This window comes from Felis catus, chromosome F2 (genome assembly GCF_018350175.1).
Source record: "Felis catus isolate Fca126 chromosome F2, F.catus_Fca126_mat1.0, whole genome shotgun sequence".
NCBI classification, from domain to species: domain Eukaryota; kingdom Metazoa; phylum Chordata; class Mammalia; order Carnivora; family Felidae; genus Felis; species Felis catus.
Window position 1 is genome coordinate 12,143,653 of NC_058385.1, and position 20,146 is coordinate 12,163,798.

The 20,146-nt window shown below is 40.1% G+C and overlaps 1 protein-coding gene across 4 annotated transcripts in view; it reads left to right on the forward strand.

Annotated features, from left to right (window-relative positions):
- The window catches only part of CHD7 (chromodomain helicase DNA binding protein 7), a 189,623-nt gene that overhangs the window by 124,513 nt on the left and 44,964 nt on the right, over positions 1 to 20,146 (forward strand). For all 4 annotated transcript variants that reach the window (XM_045050025.1, XM_045050027.1, XM_045050026.1 and 1 more), the window contains 6 exons: positions 1,079 to 1,144; positions 7,831 to 7,886; positions 14,354 to 14,468; positions 17,703 to 17,786; positions 19,496 to 19,633; positions 19,730 to 19,851. In XM_045050025.1, coding sequence (XP_044905960.1) covers positions 1,079 to 1,144; positions 7,831 to 7,886; positions 14,354 to 14,468; positions 17,703 to 17,786; positions 19,496 to 19,633; positions 19,730 to 19,851 — 581 coding nt within the window. The remainder of the gene's footprint in view (positions 1 to 1,078; positions 1,145 to 7,830; positions 7,887 to 14,353; positions 14,469 to 17,702; positions 17,787 to 19,495; positions 19,634 to 19,729; positions 19,852 to 20,146) is intronic.

Genomic DNA, 20,146 nt, shown 5'->3' on the forward strand with positions numbered 1-20,146 from the left:
GCGGCCCGTTCGTGTGCCTCTTGTGCACGCCGCAGAAGGTGGACTGGAGACTTGATAGCTGGAGTCCCAAAAGCTCCGTGGAAGCCTTGGACTCTGAGCCGGAGAACGTTCATTTACTGTTGGCTAACGTGCTGTGGGAAATGAGTTGTTTAGCAGTGTCTTTCACAAAGCCCCGTTCGCTGAAATTCATTTTTATATAAGCCTATGATACGTAACTTGACACAGTTTTGGAGAATTAATGGTCTGTGTTGAGGAAGAGTCAGAGCTACGATGCAAGGAGGCTGAATTTACCTCTGAAGAATTCAGGGCCGTAGCTTCTGGGACTTTAATAAACCGCTCAAGCTTGTCTCCTGCTGTTAGGCACCGTCAGAACCCCTTTATGAAATTACTGCCTTGTAGTACCCAGCAGGGCATACTTTATTCTCTGTGCAATGTAAATGATGGATAAAATAGTTTGTATAAAATATGGGAAGGAATGTAGGATTGATCATTGTAAAGATCTTTTTTTTTTTTTTTTTTTTTTAAACACCCCTCTGTTCCTATTACTGTACTTCAGTTAACAAACTGGTAACCCATTGAAAAGTATATTGGATGCAGTTTTTACTCTATTTGGTGCTTTGCGCTATGTTAAGTTGTTACGTAACGTTTTACGTGGCCAACATAGATAAAAGCTGCCGACGATAACAGAATGATGCGGATATTTACCCCATGGGTATAGATGAGGAGAAGTTACATTTTTGACCGCTGTCATGCAGAGATTGTTTTCTCTTGGCAGCTGGAGTTTCTGAATGCTCTCTGGCTTTAGGGACCTTGCTAGTCCACGTAATTAAACCACATAATCATGAAGTAATAAACACAGACTTTCCTTTTGCCTTTCTGGGGAGCAAGAGCCTTGTTCTTCACCATCCTGTTTCCCACCGGCGACTAAAAGGGTATGATTTAAAGGGTATGAATTTAAAACGTACAGAGGTAGATGCAAAAGGAATGATTTCTTGTTCTGATGGCTTGGAATGAAATGTTTTCCATTTGGATCGATGTAGCCGACTTGTTTGTTTGTTTGTTTGTTTGTTTGTTTTAGGAATCTGTTGATGCAGAAGGTCCAGTGGTAGAAAAAATCATGAGCAGTCGTTCAATAAAAAAACAGGTAAGCACCATTTGGAGTGATCAAAACCTCTGGTGTATGTAGGACTCTTAAATTATTTTCTGCTTTATAATTTCCTTTAAAAAAATTCACTATTGTAAAAGAAAACTTCTGGTGATATTTCCAATCCTGTCTGATTTGTTAGCCAAATATAAAACTTCGGGATATTTAGCCCCAAATGAAACTGAAATATATCAGACAGTCAGTGCTTTGTGACATGATTTAGAGTAGGCAAGAAACTCAAAAGTCGCCAAAGAAATGTATAGGGCTTTTAGAGTTATAGGCTGCCTTTTTCATAAATACTATTCATAAAAGTCATAAACATGAATTTACCTCTCATCTCCCTCAGGGAAGTTCCCTGCCCGCCCCCGCCCCCGCCCCCGCCCCAGGATGGAAGTTTATCATTTTAGTGAGTAGGTGTTTTCTCATACTTTTCATAACATTTCTTCATGTACAATTAAAATATTCATTAATCTCTTTTTTGTCAGTGCAAAGTGTAATTTTTGAAGATAATATGACTTATTCTTCAAAATTCTTCAGCATTTGTGTTGATCTGCAAAGGTGAAATCTGGGTACCTGTCACTAGTCTGATAACTTTGTCATTGAGGAGCACATCTACCCTGTGACAAAGAAGTCCAGTAACCCTGTATTGTCTTCCACTGATTGAGATTCCTCATTTCATCCCAACCGGCTAGCTCCCTTCTTGCCCGGTTAGAGCAAATGCTTTGTTTTGTTTGAAGAATTACACAGATATCGAGATGAGCTACATCTCCACATTCTGACGTACAGTCTCCAGTGTCTCTAGAAAGTGGTGTCCTTTAGATACAGGGTATCTGTCTTTCAGCTTGAGTCGTTGTCAAATGCAGCTCTTTCTTCTTACTTGCTTTCAAGGTAGGTGGAAGTACAAGCTCATTTTTTGATATGCAAAATAAGTTTGTTTTTTTTTTTTTTTTTTAATGTGAGTTGTGTACAGAGTGTAACTTCCCATTGAGAGAGGTGAGACCCCAGGCTTCTCAAAGAGGGAATCTTTGCTCTTCACAAGCTACTGTCCAGAGACCCTAGAGAATGGTATTACACCAGCAGGGCGCTTCTCTTTACCTTTGTTGCAGTACTGTTTCCTTTTCTATTGTGTCCTCCAGAGTGTGGTTTGTATCAGAATATACAACTCTAGTTCCACGAAAATAATCAAGAATGACACGTCGAGATATTTTCACGTTGAGTGTGGGGGTTGGGGGGGGAGGTATACGGGATGGCTCTCTGTCGACTCTCTGAACACGACAGTTTCCTCGCTGATGAACCAAATGATAAAACTTCAACCAAATTTCTCCCCTGTTCAAGCAGAAATGAGCACTGTTTAAGTCATTAGAAAGGTTGCATTTTTGTCCTGCTAATGACTCTGGAACTGTTAATTTGTGACTTGTAGATATATGGTAAAATTTAAATACTTGATGTGCTTTAAGGAATAATCCCCTCTGCAGAATTGAAGTGACTTGTTTGAGTAAATAGCATGTGGTTTGGATGGGATATATTAATTTTCATTCAGTTGATAGTGCTTCAGCAGGCATACACAGCAGGTTTGGGTGTTGCAAATTATAATTAGCTCTATTATTCAGAGCTACTTAGACTATGCGTTATGTAGGACATTGCTTTTTCTTTCTGCTTTGCCCACTTTGCAGCTTTTTCTTTTCTCGTTACCCTTAAAAGGTGGGTACCCGCAGTTAGAAATAGGTATCGTTACCATTTATGGACAGCCAGGTTTGTTCTATCATAGGAGATTAAAATTCACTTTAAGTGTATATGGGGGTGGAATATTTGTTGAGTTGGTGAATTTTAGGATGGAGAAGATGAATGGAAAATTTCTCTGGAAGGGGAAACATGCCTTGAGGTGTGATTTACAGCAAAGAAGAGATGAGCTCATTGAATTGCTTGTACATTACTGGTATTTTTCATAAAGGGCGATAAAAAATAATTAGAACATTGCAAACCTTAGCAGGTACTGACTTCTTAAACTGCTAATGTTCTTGGAATAGTTACTTTCGTTATCAGCTTTATGAACAGTGGGGGGAAAGTGTGGCAAATAGAAACAAAAGGAAATTTGAGATCTTCCTGTGGATTCTAGCTATGTCTGCTGGTCTGTGTCCTGTTACCATGAATAATTGAAGGAGTAGCTGTAAGAAGGTACCTTTATCTCCCCCTGGCAGCACCGTAGAAACCTGCGGTGAGCTCTCAGAGCCTACCCTACGTGGTGCTGACACATAGTGGGGACTCAGATAATGTTTTTCAAAGTCCGTTGACCTCATCACTGAAGCCTGAGAAGCATGACCCATTGTGATGGAGTCATGCAGACGCAGAGCTCATCTGGCAGAGCCTCTGTAATTCACCTCATGTTTAATCGGGATGGCTCGGGCACGTATGTTGTTCTAAACTCAAATTCATATGTGTTAGACCCAGTGGAAAGGGATATAGTTGGTACTTGTGTTTGAATTCTGAGGTAGATTTAAGCATGGACTTTTGGAGCGCCTGGGTGACTCAGTTGGTTGAGCGTCCAACTCTTGATTTCAGCTCAGGCGATGATCCCAGGGTTGTGGGATCGAGCCCCATGTCGGGCTCCATCCTGAGTGTGGAGCCTGCTTGGGATTCTGTCTCTCTCTCCCTCTGTCTCTGCCCTCTCCTCCACTTGCACACACACTCTCTCCCTTTTTGTTTAAAAAAAAAAAAAAAAAAAAAAAAAAGGACTTTTGGATTGTACAATGGTTAATTCTTTTGTTTTCCACATTTAGCCTGTCTTGTAGCCCTGTCTGCTTGGAGGCATCTGTCCTTGGGGAATAATTCAAATCCTTTTGGTAGCGGAAGGTCAAAAACAGTTGTAAAAGTGAATTCTGGCTGTATTCCCTGAAATTCTTTATTTTTCTTTAAGTTAACTCATGATATGTTTTCTTAAGAGCTTATTTTAAATTCCAGGGTATTTGTTTTAATCCTCTTTAGCTGAACCCACCACCACCAAGAACAACAACAAATAGTATGTAAAGCAGGCAAAACTCTTCATCGCATTTATTATGTCCTATTTTCTCCCAAGGTGAACTATGATTTGGTATCTCTGCTAGAGTATACAGTAGGTTGAGTCACAAGTAGGAAGTGATTCATACCTTGCTTATTGATATCTTTATCAAGGTGCTTTGTCTTTCTGCTGTAAATTATTCAACTTATTATTTTCCCTTTTGGCACTATAGTTTAGCTTTGTTTTCCAGTGTGACTGCCTAATTTAGTAATAGAATGCTTGGGAAAGGTCACTCATTATTTTAGGCTACAGGATTATCATTTACTGGACTGCTATTCTAGAATCCAGGTGGCCAGAGGAGTCCGTTTATTGCCCGGTTGAGGTTTTGGGTTCCTGTGAGTGATGGGAACAAGCATGGCTTAATATGTGGAACTTAAAATTTCATATGAATAATAACGATTTTCATAGGCTAGCTTTAGAGTCTAATGAAAAGATATACACACCTCTCTAAAATTTTCTATTGAGGGGCGCCTGGGGGCTCAGTCGGTTAAGCGTCTGACTCTTGATTTCAGCTCAGGTCATGATCTCATGGTTTTGTGAGATAGAGCCCCGTGTCAGGCTCTGCACTGACAAGGAGAAGCCTGCTTGGGATTCTCTCTGTCCGCCCCCCCCCCGCCCCCCCCCCAATAAATAAATAAACTTAAAAAAATAGTCTATTGAACACATTAAATTACTTTAGAGGGCTCTCAAATTTGAGGGCTTTAGAGGGCTCAGAAATAAATATTCTGGTTCTTTGTATGTGTGTGTGCGCGCGTGTATAGAAATAGTGCTTTGAGTCCGTTATTCATTGGTTATTCCCGATATAGAATGGTATCTGAAAGTTGGGGCCTGGGGGTAGTTTGTTGGGGCTGTTTCCACTCCCACCAAAGGCTGGCCAAACTGCCATTTAGTGAATAATTAAAATGGTGTTCCCAAGGGCTTACGCATTCACTTACTTTTGTTAATTGTTTTGCTTTTAGTAAAGCAGAAGAAGTCAGGAGGATTGTATTTATATGAAACAAAGAGTGTAAAACAGCCCTACTCATTGTTCAAGGGGCAAGAAGGTGATCCAATATGTGTGGTCAGGGAATGGAAGAACAGGCTTATAATTTGGGATATCCAAAAGAAATAGGCCCTGATAAGGGCGCCTGGGTGGCTCAGTCGGTTAAGCGTCTGACTTCAGCTCAGGTCACGATCTCACAGTTCGTGGGTTTGAGCCCTGCATCCGGCTCTGTGCTGACAGCTCAGACAGAGCCTGGAGCCCGCTTTGAGTTCTGTGTCTCCCTCTCTCTCTGCCCCTCCCCTGCCCACATTCTGTTTGTCTGTCTCTCTCTCTCTCAAAAATAAATAAAAAATTAAAAAACAAGGAAAGAGAGAGAGAGAGAGAGAAAGAAAGAAAAAGAAAGAGAGAAAGAGAGAAAGAGAGAAAGAGAGAAAGAGAGAGAAAGAGAGAAAGAAAGAAAGAGAGAAAGAAAGAAAGAAAGAAAGAAAGAAAGAAAGAAAGAAAGAAAGCAAGCAAGCAAGCCCCAGTAGGATTCTGCACCGGCTCCAAGTGCTGCCACACGAAGCCTTGGAACCTAATTGCTTCCTCTCAGCTCTAGACCCTCTCGTTAGGCACCTCCACTGCAGGTTCCTGGAGGAACAGCCAGTCATGACAAGAAAATGGGTATTGATGACCATCAGAGACAGACAGTTGATGGCTGTGAGTCAGAGCTTTTTGGCAACAGGATTGAGACGGAATGGAAAGTATCCCTGTTGTTCCAGAGTTAATCCTGTGTGCTTTGGTGCCCACTTAGAAATTATGGGATGGCGAGACTATTTAGAAAGAGAGGGAAAAGACTGTATAGGAAGAAAGATTGGGAAGGAGGAAATCAGAAAATAATAGAGCCTAGAAATGATAAAGCTTGTCTTTTTACCGTCTCAAAGATACATAATTTTGAAGCACTCTTTCTGAATTGAAAGAAATGCAGTTAGCTTCAAAAGAGTAAAAGCAGTCGACGACCCATTTGAATTCCACTCCAGGATTGAAGTTCATGATATGCCATGACCAGTGTCAAAAGGTCCAGGCTCATCTTGGCTTTCCATTTACCCTGGTTGTCTTCTGTCTTGTCTTGGCCTTCCTTTCTATTGGAATCTTCAGTTGACTGCTCTAATGTGTGAGCAGAAGGTGCAATATTGGGGCTAGAAGAGAGTAAGGCGGGTCCTAGATGGACTGTCCCTCGATTGACTAGAATTTATCTCTAAATTAATTCCAGGTTTATGTTGCTGGGTATCTAGCAAACACTCCTTTTCATTTTGGATAACTGGAAGTTTATGGACATTGATGGTGGCCTGAAAAATTGCTGCAAAAGCTGCTTTATGGTTATGACCTTTATAGATGATTAGGTTAGAACCAGCTACTGATGGGCTTTGACCGCACTCTCGAATATCCTATCTTCTAATTGCTGATTTCTAGGCTGGTGGAAAAACAGTTTACAATTTAGGTTTAAGCAACACATGTGAGAGTTTCAAAGAAAAGTTTACGTTCACAGTCTTCGGTAGTAGTTTCAACGTTGGGGATTGAGGGAAATCGTAGCCTCTTTGAGCAGATCCTGTGCCGGCCTGTCATCCAGTAGAAAAGTCTTTGCTCCTTTGTTTGTCCTCTCCCGTGTTCCTACTTGCCTTAATTTTCTTCGCAGCATCTCTGAGGCGGCTTAGCCAAGCGTGACCCTTAAGGCAGGCTCGGGTGCTCTTGTAAGAGTGTAAAAGCAATCCCTAAACATCTATAAGTGGTGTTTACGTTTTATATCCCCGATTTATCTGATCAAATGTCCCAGGAGAAAATGACATACTATGACTTAACAGCCCAAAAGCAAAAGGGGAAAAAAAATATTGAGAGAGATACTTAAAATATCACGTGAGGGCATCTTCCTCACACCCTGCGGAGGGTGGGATCAAGGGAGATGGTCTAGATAGTCTCACCGCTGAACTCTTGGTTCGGCCGATGCATATCACGATTTTAACCTTACCTACGTGTAGTAGTGGGAGTGTTAATTTTATTTGGCTGCTATGTGTGTGAGACATCTTGTCTGAGAGGTTTTAATTGTACCATTGAGTGAAACTAAAACTGGGAATAGTGATGCACTGAAATTACAGCGTAAGAACAAGGTTTAGTTTTACATGGTTTCTTGTTTGGAGTTATTAACTATATGGAGGAATAAATGTCTTTTAAATATTTTAAAACATTACAAAACCCACAATGTAAAGTTGCCATGAGGCAGCCAAAAATAATACATATGGCATTCAGGAGAGCAGTTGCTAATTGGCTGCTGCCTGAGAAAATGGTACACTTGGCGTCTACTTAACACTGTGGGTTTGGCACAGAGCCAGATTTGGGGTCAGGTTGTTGTGAATGAAGCTGCATGTGGTTAGGGAGGAGTTAAAATGATTCATGTCTCAGAAGCTGTAGCACATCGAGTAGCACGCACGGGCCGAAGCGCGTCAGTCTTCATCTCACCGGCCTCCTACCGCTCGCGACGTGCTCATCCGTTCGAGAACATCCACAGCTGCCTTCGTCGCCCCTGGTTTGTGTCCACGTGGGAGTAAATCATCGTTTTTGGAATATTCTGGTAGCTGGTTTGGAGCACGTGCCTGAAATTTTCTTTTGTTGCAGAAGGACTCTGGAGAGGAGATAGAAGTTGAGGAATTCTACGTGAAATACAAAAACTTGTAAGTAAACCGTGATATATATCTATACGTGTGTATATATATGTTTTTAATCGGGGGATATATTTTCAAAGTCCTCAATACGGATTTAAAAAATAACTGGGAATTGGGAAGTTTTGGTGCGGCTTGTTTAGGTGCTTTGCAGGCTGTTGCCTCCCAACTTTTGTGTCTTTGAGAATTTTAGGAATTTAATTTTTCTGGGAAACGTGTAATTGGTACAAAAGTCGGCCAACTTTCATGTATAACCAAGAAATCCTTTTTAGAAGGGCTAAAGCCTCACACGATAGTAGAAAAGTGAGCAAAGTGACATTTGCCTGTCCTCTGAGAATGAATCTTACTCTGCGAGGCCACCCTCCCTCCTCTGTCTGTGCGCAAGATGGCCAGGCACTTGAGATGAGATCTCTACTATCAGGCAAAGTCTCTAGAAAATCGTGACATCCCTCACATTTTTGAAATGCAGCGAGCTGTGATTTTGTTTGTCTGTTTTTGTTTAGTGAATTTGGATTGCGTAAGTTTAAAAACGCCTAACTGAAGAACAACACCAGTGAGTTGTTGTTCCGCATTGTAGATGTAGGGCCAGGCACGTTTTCAGGAGGCGGTGGCACTGTCGGGATCAGGAGTCATCCTGCTGAAGAAGCCTGCAGCCCTTTTCTAACCCAAGTAACAATCGCAGAACAAGGACAGACATCTTCATGGATGACGTAAAAATTAAATGAAAAATTTGTAAGGCAAGGAACTCAAGCATCATACTGATAAGTTTTAGAGTTTAAAAGAGGCTTTGGGAGTTGCTGTCAAAGCAACCTAAGAAAATTTAACCCTCCTTTTAGAATATGAAAGCATCAGACCTCACGGTTTCTGTCATTCTCTCTTGTTGCAACTGGCAATGTGTTAATAAACTAATGTAGTTCTGAAGTTCTGTGAGCAACACCTTTCACCAGGTAAAAAGATGAAGAAGTCTCTTGCCATCGTTAGTGTGAGAGGTCAGCGAATTGCAGAGTACAGCGATCAAAAATGCTCGGTCAGTATCAGATGGTTGTTGGCATCATTTTATACTCATAGCACGGTGAACGTACGTACACAGGTGGAAAGTATACGTATGACGCGATTCCATCTAGTCGTATAAGGAGAGTGTCGGGATAGGTAAGGAGGCAGTAACTAAATGAGCCAGAGAGAGTTCCCCGGTAGATTTATCAAATAAAACGTAGAGCAAAGACATTTAAGTACCAATTCCCACCAAATGGCACCGCTGGATAGGCCTCCATCCAAATCAGCATGTGGCAGTGGGGCTTGACGTGCCTGATTCATTCTTGACCAGGAACCACCGCCAGGCTGGGGAGACCCGTCATCCTTCGTTGGTCATGTGAGAGGAGGCAAACATAGTTCTAAAAAAGAGCTTTTCTGTCTGATATTATTGAGTTCTAAGGGAAATTAAAATTTCCATACAATTAACCGTTTCTGTTAACCTTTTAGTTGGTCATAATTTCAAATTTACAGAAAAAGTGCAAAAATAGAACAGGGAATGCCTGTTTTCCCTTTTGTAATTGACCAGCGTCTTCTGGAAAGGTATTTTGAGACTATTAGCTATGATCATGGTTGCTGAGTGGTGATTTACTAATTCCATCACCCATTCTAAATTTATTAGTTGGGTTTCCACCGTAAGGAGGGCTTTGACCTTCTTACTCATTTGTTTCTTTACAGCTGTGTAGACTTGTGGGGTCTTATTTTATTCAATGGGCCATAATTCTTTACTATCATATCATTATTTACTTTGCTCACATTATCCCAGATTTGGCCCACAGGAGCCTCTCTAGGCTGGAGCCTGTCTCCTTTTGCCTTGTCCCCATCCTTCTTTGAGCACTTCCTTACTTTCTGGCACCAGAGGATATTCCAGACTCCTCTTACAATTTCTCTTTTTAAGTTTCTCCAAGGAGGCTTGGTTGTGTCTCCTGGAGAACGGCATTTAGAAACCAAGATGTGAGTGTTAGGTGTGCTCATTGCCGCTGGGAGTCACCGCTTCTGGGGCCTCTCAGTGAATGAGGCTTTGCGGGCCACCTGCATGCGTACATGCATGTACACGCACGTGTGTGCGTATGCATGACATAAACACACGTGTTATGTATGCGCGCGCGCGCGTGCGCACACACACACACACACACACACACACACACACACACACACATTCCTCTGTGTACCTACCTATCTACTTACCTAAAGACAATGAACACCAGCGCCTTTAGAGCGATAGTTGTGGTTTTATACCAGCAGCACCATGGGGTTCATTCTCTCCTTTTCCCTTCCAATATTCATGACTCCCTTCTTCAGCCACGAGAAACCCGGCTCTTATTATCCCTAACATATTTGCTGATATGCCAGTCCTATAATATACAGGAAATGTTTTCCAAATTACTAGACCACATTTTTGGGAAAAAGAAGCGTACCAACTGTAAAGTTCATTTAGTATTTGTTTAGAATTTGTTGTAGTTAGCCAAAGGGTGTGGAAGCTAAGTAAATACTTGGTTCAGAATTTCCTTGGCTTAGTTCTTTTCTTCCTCCTGCCCCCTTTCAGCGTGGTTATGTTATTTATTTGATACTCAGTTGGTCTTTAGTTTCTGTCTATATTTGTATTCCATTTTAGCTCCTCACCATTCTTGTTGATCTTATTTATTTTCTTTTTTTCAAGTTCATGAAATATTCACATGGTTCAAAAGTCAGAACTTGTTCAAGAGGATACTCAAAGATGCATCCTTCTCCCTTCCCTTCCACCCCATTCCTACTTACCTTCTCGTTAATCCCAGATTTATCCTTTCTGTAATATTTGGCAGAAACATGTAGAGGGGTGTGTGTGTGTATAAATATATATACATAAAGTATTTTATATGTATAAAATATATGTAACTTTCCCCTTTCTTCCACACAGAAGTAGCAGCTGTTTGTTTTCCTAAGCACAAAAATAGCACTTTGGTGTTTAATAATACTGTATTTTGGAAGTTACTCAACATCAATCCATGGGTTCTTCCTCATTCTTTGTTACTGCTGTGTAGTACTCCAGCGTATGGCTGTATCATAGCTTATCCAACCAGTTTCCTATGTATGTGGGCATGTAAATGGCTTCTGATATTTTATAGTTACAGACGGTGCTATGGTATATATTCTCTTGTCTGTATATTGTCAAACTGTTGGAGGCATAATTTGAGGGTGAATTCCTAGGAATGGGATTGCTAGATCCCAAGGCAAACATACATGTAGTTCTGTTAAGTATTGCTAAATTCCCTTCCCTAAGGGTTGTGCCCCTTTGCATTACCACCCAGAGTGTGCGAGACCACCTTTCTCCCCGCAACCTTTCCAGTGTAGTGTGGTGGGTTCCCTTTTTGTGAGAAATTCTATTTGGCTTTAGTTGTTTTTTTTTTTTTTAATTGTGAATGAGGTAGAGCATCTTTTCATAAGTTTAATGGCCATTTTTACGTCTTCTTTTGTCAGTTGTGTCTTCGTGTCTTTGCCCATTTTTCTGTTATGCTTCCTTCAATTTTGAAGAGTCCTTTTTATCTGTGGGATATTAGTCCTCTGGGTTAGATGTTGCAGCTATGTTTCCCCAGTTTCAGTTGTCCTTTGACTTTATATTTTTATTGCATTGTAAACTTAAACATTTTTTATGTAGTTAGATTTATTAATCTTTCATTGTATTGGATACGATTTATTTATTTATTTATTTATTTATTTATTTATTTATTTATTTATTTAAAGCCATAGCTAGAAAGCTTTTCTCTACCCCCAAATTAAAGAGGAATTTGCCCTGTTTTCCTCCAGTACCTGCATGGTTTCATTTTCTGTGTTGAGGTGCTTAATCCACTTGGTGTTTATTCTTGTGTATGGTGTAAGCACAACGATACTTGGTTGTTCCAGTTTTATTCTTTTCCAAATATTATTGTTCTAGCACCATTATTAAAAAGTCCATCTTTGCCCTAGTGATTTGAGATGTAACCCTTGTCACATACTAAATGTACACATTTATTTAGAACTCTATCTGTGCCCTGTTTTAATCCTTTGGTCTGTCTACTCACAAACCTGTAGCACACTGTTTTACTTACAGAGGCTTTATATCTGGCATAGGTAATATAATATCTGCTATCTCTAGTTTCCCCTTAAAACTTTACTTTTTGTGTTTTCTTGGATGTTCTTGCATGTTTATTTTTATATGTAGTTGAGTATTGACTTGCCTAGCACCTTAAAATGCTTGTTTATATTTTTATTTATATTGTGTTACATTTACAAATTCATGATATATGATGTTGAACCATACTATCTAAAAACTAGGATGTCTAGGGGCACCTGGGTAGCTCAGTAGGTTAAGCATCCGACTTCCACTCAGGTCGCCATCACATGGTTTGTGAGTTCAAGCCCTGCATCAGGCTTTCTGCTGTCAGCGCAGAGCCCGCTTTGGATCCTCTGTCTCCCTCTCTCTCTGCCCCTCCCCTGTGCACTTGCACGTGCTCTCTCTCTCTCTTTCACTCTCTGTCTCTCTCTCACTCTCTCTCACTCTCACTCACATACATAAATACATACATACATACATACATACATACATACATAAAAACAAGTATGTTAACTCTATTTCTGTGTTTTTTAAAAAGGTTTTAAATACTTCCATATAATTTTCACGTATTTTTTATTAAATGTATTGCTAAGAATTTAATCTTTGTTGATAGTGTAAAAGAAGTTTTCTCTACTGTTAATATCTTCTAACTGGTTATGGTTTATGTAAATGGAAGCTGTTGACATCGGTATGTTAATTTTATATCCTGCTACCTTGCTAACTTATTTCATTTTCTTATTTGAATTAATTTTCTAATTGACTCTCTAGGGTTTTCCTGTTATGCAGTCATATCATCTGCAAATAGAGATAGTTTTACTTCTTACCTTCCATTTATTGGCTACTGCCTTGAATACAGTATTGAATAGGAGTGGAGGTAGTGGGCATCCCCTTTCTGATCTTAGTGGAAAAGCCTGTGGCTTTTCTCCATTTAGTAAGGCAGAGTCCCTGTCCAAAAACTTCAGCCCAGGTTACAAGAGGGAGGGGAAGACTGGAATGCCTGCACCCACCTCACGGCCACACTGGTGGTGCTTTAAAGGCACGTGCGCCTCAGCCTATGCACGTGCCTTTTTCTATCCAATAGTTCGACGAGACTAGATTATTTGTATAGCATTTTTTTCTGATTGTAACAGTATTGCATATTATTTATTGGAAATTGGGAATGTACTTGAAAGTGGAAAATAAAATACTTGCGGTCTTGCCACCCAGAAATGATCATTATTAACATTTTGAGGCATTTTCATCTAGCCTGTTTTCTCTGTGTCCATGTGTGTACAGGGTTTATACCAATTCGTAGTGTATCAAGGCATATGTAAAGTCCTCATCTCCCTCAGTCAATTGCAGGGCTAAATCAGTCCTACCTTTGAAAATGCATATTAGACTTTACATAAATATAAACGATACGATACTTAATGTCACAAGCCTTTTCCGTATCCTTAATCATTTTTGACAGATTTTATAATGGCTGTAATTTCTAAGAGTAGTAGCACCTTGATTTTGAAATAGGTATATATTCACGCACCTCATTTCTTTTCCATGTCATCACCAGGAAGAGAAATAAGAGGCAGTCGGGGCTATCTGGGGCAGGGAGAGAGCGATGGTACAAAAGAATATTGAAATAACAAACAAACGAATGTCAAAGGTACCATAAAATATTAACTTTATACCTGTGAGTCTTAAGAGGGAGGGTGAGAGCGTTCCCGTTGAGATTAGAGAAAACACCTGTGCTGCAAGCAGGCCATGGTGAGCCTGGAGAGGAGGGGGTCGCTCAGTGCGAGGAACCGGGGAGATAGTAGAGAGTGAAAACTTCACGGGAGCCAAAGGGGCATCACAGCAGAGCTCCTGGAAGAACGCAGAGGGCGGCTGGGAGGGCGCGAACTGATCTGGGGCTGGCTGACGGCCCTGTGTGTTCAGAACGCAGGTGATGGTTCTTTTCTGTCCAATTGCTCTAGAAGGACCAAGTTCGGTTTACCTTTGCTGTTTTAAATTCGAATTCTCTTAACTTGATGAAAACCTTTTCTTTGTCAATTAATGATAAAAGGCTCAAAATGTAAATTCATAATTAAGGCCACCCTGTAGTGCTAATTGTTTTGTATTGAAGTGTACTCCATTCACTTATGAAAACAGCTTGTTACCAGGTCCTTTTTTTTTTTTTTTTTCCATGGGAGATAAATAAGAGAGCTGGAGGCTCAGGACTGCAGACAAATTTTAGGCACCGTTACTGATTTTTTTTTTTCTTATTCTCAAACATGAGTAATTATATTGAATGTTGATCAGTAGCCTCTTTAAGTAAACAGTTTATCTCGTTAATTATTTAGTTGATTTTTGGAATAACAAAAGATTATTTTCTACATGTTTCAAGTATATTATTTTATTCTTTTAGCTCTTATCTTCATTGTCAATGGGCATCTGTAGAAGATCTGGAGAAAGATAAGAGAATTCAGCAAAAGATCAAACGATTTAAGGCAAAGCAGGGCCAGAACAAATTCCTTTCAGAGGTATGAAATACCCAGTTAATTTTCTTAAGTAGCAACCTTATTAAAGTGTTCTGAATTTTGAATTTTAGTTCAGTAAATTACTAAGAAAAACTAGTTTGCCTCATTTGTGCTGTTACTTGCATATTGGTAGCTGGTTATTGCTAAAAAAAAATTTGTAAACAGGAAATTTCTCATTCTTCCTGTTGCTTAGTCTAGAAGATACTGGTCCTTGTGATATTATGTGGAAATATGATGGTATCATTAAAATCTTGTAATGAAAATACAGTTAGCAGACAGTGAAAAAAGTAAGCGGATAAAAGTTCTGTTAAGGTTTGGTGAGTTAAAGACTCTGCAGTAAGTATAAAGTAACATTTTTTAGAATGCAAGTTACTTCTGTAAGGGAAAGTATGTGGCAGATTTCTTCTGTTCAAGTCAATGCCTGATTACAGAGTTTACAAGTGATGTGCTAGGGTATAGAAGTTGGTGTGATGTCTTCTGCCTGTCTCCCCTGACCCTAGGTTATCGATGATGAAAAGGTAACCATACCTAGCACAGGGAAGGAAATCTGCTTTTTTTTTTTTTTAAAGGTAGTGCCAAGTCCCCTCCAAAGAGTTCAGTTACGTTAAAAGAAATGCTTTTGCAGACTGCTTACTGGCGTCTCTGGACTTTTGCTCACCAATTTGGTTTCACTTAAGAGTAACCTTCACATTGAAAGATTAAACTTGCTGATTGATTAATTTTCCTCTCCTTAAAGAACTTAACAGCGTATAAACTGCAAAGATGTGTGACATTTGATGCAAAATAATACCTGTTTAACAACCTTCACAACCTTCAGGACCCCCCCCCCCCCCCCCCCCCCGCCTTTTGGACGACCATTGGGGGTAGGGATGGAAGAATATTCAGTACTTTTGGGTCATAAAATCCTCATAATCTCAGGTCACAAGTCTGTGTTCTCCTGGAATCTGATTTCCACGCTTCCCGACAGGCAGCCCGTAAAGTTTGTGTTGGATGGGCCTTTGGGTGGTGGTGGTTTTTATTGGGCACGTGTCTGCATCCCCACCTTTACTGATCTGAGTATGCAGCTTCCTCGAAGCACAGTAATTAACACTGAGGGGAATGGAGTTACTCAGATGTGACTCAGTCTTCACCTCTTGGAGAATACTTAAGTGATTTTTGGGGGGGGAGGCGGGGAAGGGCAGTTTCTAAGAAAATACCACAAAATTCTATTTTTTGTGCCCTTCTTCATGCAACTGAAGTCAAATGTTGGTGACATTAGGCAAGTTGAAATCATTAGCTTCCTTTTAGAAAGAGACGCCATATGTTCTGCTGACCTTTTCTATGGATCAGTGTAGGGAGAAGGAAAACATGCGATGGTAGCTTCCCCCCATCCTTCAGTCCTGGTTCTGTTTACTAAATGTATTTGAAATACATTTGCTGGTGTCAGAGGCACTTCGGGGATCTGTGCCCGGCTCTAGCTGTGTAGCCTTATCTATTTGGATCTGTCTGTGTGAGTAACCTGTACCACAGTCGAAATATATTATCTTGCTTGGTAACTCAGCAACTAGGAATCTTAAGTTTTGTCCTGAGTGGAAATAGCACTAATTCCAGCCTGAAAAGGTGGTCTGAGGGCCAGCACAAAAGAATAGCAAGTCCCTTTCTCTCTTCCTCTTTTACACGCACATGCACACACACATGCACACACGGGCGCCCTTTCCCGTAGACAGTCCCGGTTTCAGGTGTTCCACGGCTCTGCTGCTTTGGCATTTTTAATTACGACTGCTTTTGCATTCTTTGTTTCACCTTAGGCTTCCTCATAAGCCGCCGCCACTAAAATCTTTATTCAAACTGGAAACTGCGTCCCACGCATGATGGCGCGGATGAGTTGCTGGCAAGGTGGAAGTGTTTAGGAGTAAGGTTAAGGATTTTAACTCATCAGTGAACGCTTCTGTTTAAGGACAAGATGTCTTAAAAGGAGCTTTTAGCATCAGAACCTAGTTTATGGGGAGCTTTAGTGTTGATGTTAGTGTGACTAAGGCGTACGTATTGCATACCTGAATCTAGAAGCTTCGAACAGAGCCAGTGCATTCATACGTTAACATTTTAAATACACTGAACATTTCAGTGGATTTTTTGCCTTACTAATCAACTCCGTGTAAGGGCCCGAGGCATCTGAAACACACTTTTGTATTTCTGATTTTTTTTTTTTTTTTCGTAATTCAGAGTTCAAAGGCCCCGGACCAGACATTGTAAATGGGCACAGCAGCCCAGGGAATGTTTGTCATCCTTGAGCTGACTGTGACCAAACAGCTTATCTTTCCGACCTGCAGTTTAGGGCATATGAGCAGTGTCTAAGTGACTTCTAATATGTCTCTGCAAAAGGCTTTTAATGCAGTTTTGTTACCGATAAGTTGATCTCTAGGAACACATAATAATGTGTCTTTTGTTTTCTAACTTATCTGTCTATGGCTTCTCTAAAGTATGATTTAGTCTGTAATTTCCCTTTGAGCCACATTCTATTCTTTTCTATGAGATAACTTTGCAAGCAAGTAGTACTACTTTACTTTTGTGAAGATTGTTAATACGTTGGCTAAATAACTCAATTATTTAAGCCTCATTTCTTTATCCTTAATATTTTTAGCCAGATGCTCTATATTCAGTACAAATAAATCATTAGAACACTTAGATTAATGACAAAACTGTATTCAAAGGAGGTACTAATGTTGATTGGCGAAGGCGACCAAACATCCCGTACTGTTCACACTAAAATATGAAATTCACTGGTTTCAGTGTTTTTAGCCTTTGAATAGCATTCTGTAAACGATGCTATAAGGCATCAGACAACTCCGGTAGTTACAAGACTCCGAGAGCACTTACTGTGCATAGCCTGGCTTCTTTATTGCAAGCTGTAGTTTCAAGAATGCTAAATGCATTGCATGCCATAAGCCTTTTGGATTGCTCATTAGTGAATTGTAATTTCACACTTCATTTAAAATATTCTTAAACATTCTCTCACAGTAAAAAGGTTTCACACAGTAATTAAAAGACCCAGTTAACAAAGTCTGAGAAGTCTGATTTCCTCATGGGGAATGATTTTGCTAAATTGTAGCATTTCAATTAATATAATAGAATTTGCCAAATATAAATTTTATTTTACTGTGACCCAAAATATTATTGCCTGGTGAAAAGTGAAATAGTGTTTACTCTCAGAAATTAAATAAACATTTTAACTTTTTAATTTTCTTTCCTTTGGCGCAGATTGAAGATGAGCTTTTTAATCCAGATTATGTGGAGGTTGACCGGATAATGGACTTTGCACGAAGCACAGATGAACGGGGAGAGGTGACAGAGATCACTTGTATTAGGGGGCAGTGACTCAGACAGCTTATGTGTGTTTGTGGAGAATGATTATGGGATCCTAGATCTGGTCCTGGTCAGAGCCTTGGATCATGACACAGTTGGTCTAAATTTAACTGAAACTTATTGACTATTAGTTTTATGACTTAATAATGGGGCTAAGTGTGTTCTTTGTTTAGTGTGAGAGCTTTTTAAAAGAAATCAATTTTCAATATGAAACAAATACATTGGCATTTTGCAGAATTTCAGAATATGATCAATAAAGAAGAATTTAGTACACTTTGGTCTAAACCTGTCATGAAGCACAAATTTCCTATACATAATTAAGAGTGCTCTTAGCAGAATGGAATTTAGTGTTATTTAACATTGTACGTCCTTACTGTGCGTTGATGAACCTCATTTAATGTCGTGCACAGAGAATAATGTAAAGTAATCCTCTTTATGAGATCTTGGCATTCTCATGTTGCTTTGCAAAACTCTGTGAGGTTGTAAAGGACAGTTGATTAGGGCAATAAGAGTGGAGACAAGTCTAGTGCCTTCCCAAGCATGCTGTCTTGGTGACGATATACCCACCCACCATGAGCTCTGTCATTCCTGGCTTCTTTGTGTAGATTAAGCTTTATATAAAATGTTTAGATCTTGGGATGCCTGGGCGACTCAGTCGATTAAGCATCCAACCCTTGGTTTTGGCTCAGGCCATGATCTCACAGTTTGTGGGTTCAAGCTCTGCATTGGGCTCTGTGCTGACAGTGCGGAACCTGCTTGGGATTCTCTCTCTCTCTCTCTCTCTCTCTCTCTCTCTCTCTCTCTCAAATAAACATAAAAAAAAAAAAAATAAAGTGTTTAGATCTTGCTTATCTAGTGAGAGTCTGCAGTGAACTCCCAGATTTTTCCAAACTCTGTATCATGAAGTCCATGATGTTTCAAAGACAGTATCTGTAAGGGGATGTTTGCTTTTCTAGTTTTACTTTGCTTTACTTAGGAGAAAATTATTGCATATTTACATAGCACAGTGAGTGTTTTTAACATCACAACCAGGTCAGTGTACCTTAGCCTTGAAGTGAAGGTCCACAAACCCAAGTATTTTCTAGAGGAAAGACAAAGGAAATTTTGTTGATCTGCATTACCCAAAATATTTTGTTCTCCAGCCTACTAGACCTCACTTTATTTTAAAGTGATCAGGTACAAACAATACCTCTCTCTTTAGGAAAAAGGCAGAGATACTAATAAATTCAAGCTTGTTTCTCATTCTTTAAGAAACTAGCCAATTATGTAAACACGTAAATACTGGCTATGATGATTTACTGTAGAAGTCTGAATCAGACACCCGATAAATGATTTGCACAGATAAGAGTAAGGCTTAAATTCAGCTGTGTTATGTACTAGCTATTTCTTTATATATCTTGACTTTTGAACATGCCAGTGCATTAGATAAAATTTAACTTACTCTGATAATACCCAGTAATACTTTTTCCAATTTAGACTTGACACCGTTAACTAGGAACCACGGTGCAATGGGTGTAGTTTTAAAACTACCACCAACTCATTCTTTCTGTCGCTGGGGTAGCATCCATCATTAAATAATGTAGAACACATGTTTTTCGTGTGAGTGTGCATGTGTGTGTGTGTGCGCGCGCGCACACGCGCGCATTGATCAGATGAATCCATTTCTGATTTATTTAAACTTTGCCCAGCCTGTGACTCACTACCTGGTGAAGTGGTGTTCCCTGCCTTACGAAGACAGCACGTGGGAACTAAGGCAGGACATAGATCAAGCAAAGATCGAAGAGTTTGAGAAACTAATGTCCAGGGAGCCAGAAACAGAGCGTGTGGTAAGAATTGGCTAATGGTGAAGGGTTTAATTTGGAAATAGCATAGCAGTGTGGTCTTGGAGAAACCACTAATGGGATCTACTATATTTGAAACAGGAGCGACCTCCTGCTGATGACTGGAAGAAATCGGAGAGTTCCAGGGAGTACAAAAACAATAACAAACTCAGGGAATACCAGTTGGAGGGAGTAAACTGGCTACTTTTCAATTGGTACAACATGTACGTAAACCGTGTTTTTCTTCACTTTGAAGAAGGCCTAAGAACTGTTTTCCTTTGTAGTCATTGAAAATGTTAATCAGGGGTGCCTGGGTGGATGTCGGTTGAGCGTCTGACTCTTGGTTGGGGCTCAGGTCATGATCTCACGGTTTCATGAGTTCGAGCCCCGCATCAGCCTCTGCACTGACAGTGTGGAACCTGCTTGGGATTCTCTGTCTCCCTCTCTGTCTCTCTCTGCCCCTCCCCCACTCGCACTGTCTCTGTCTCTAAATAAATAAATAAACTTAAAAATTAAAAA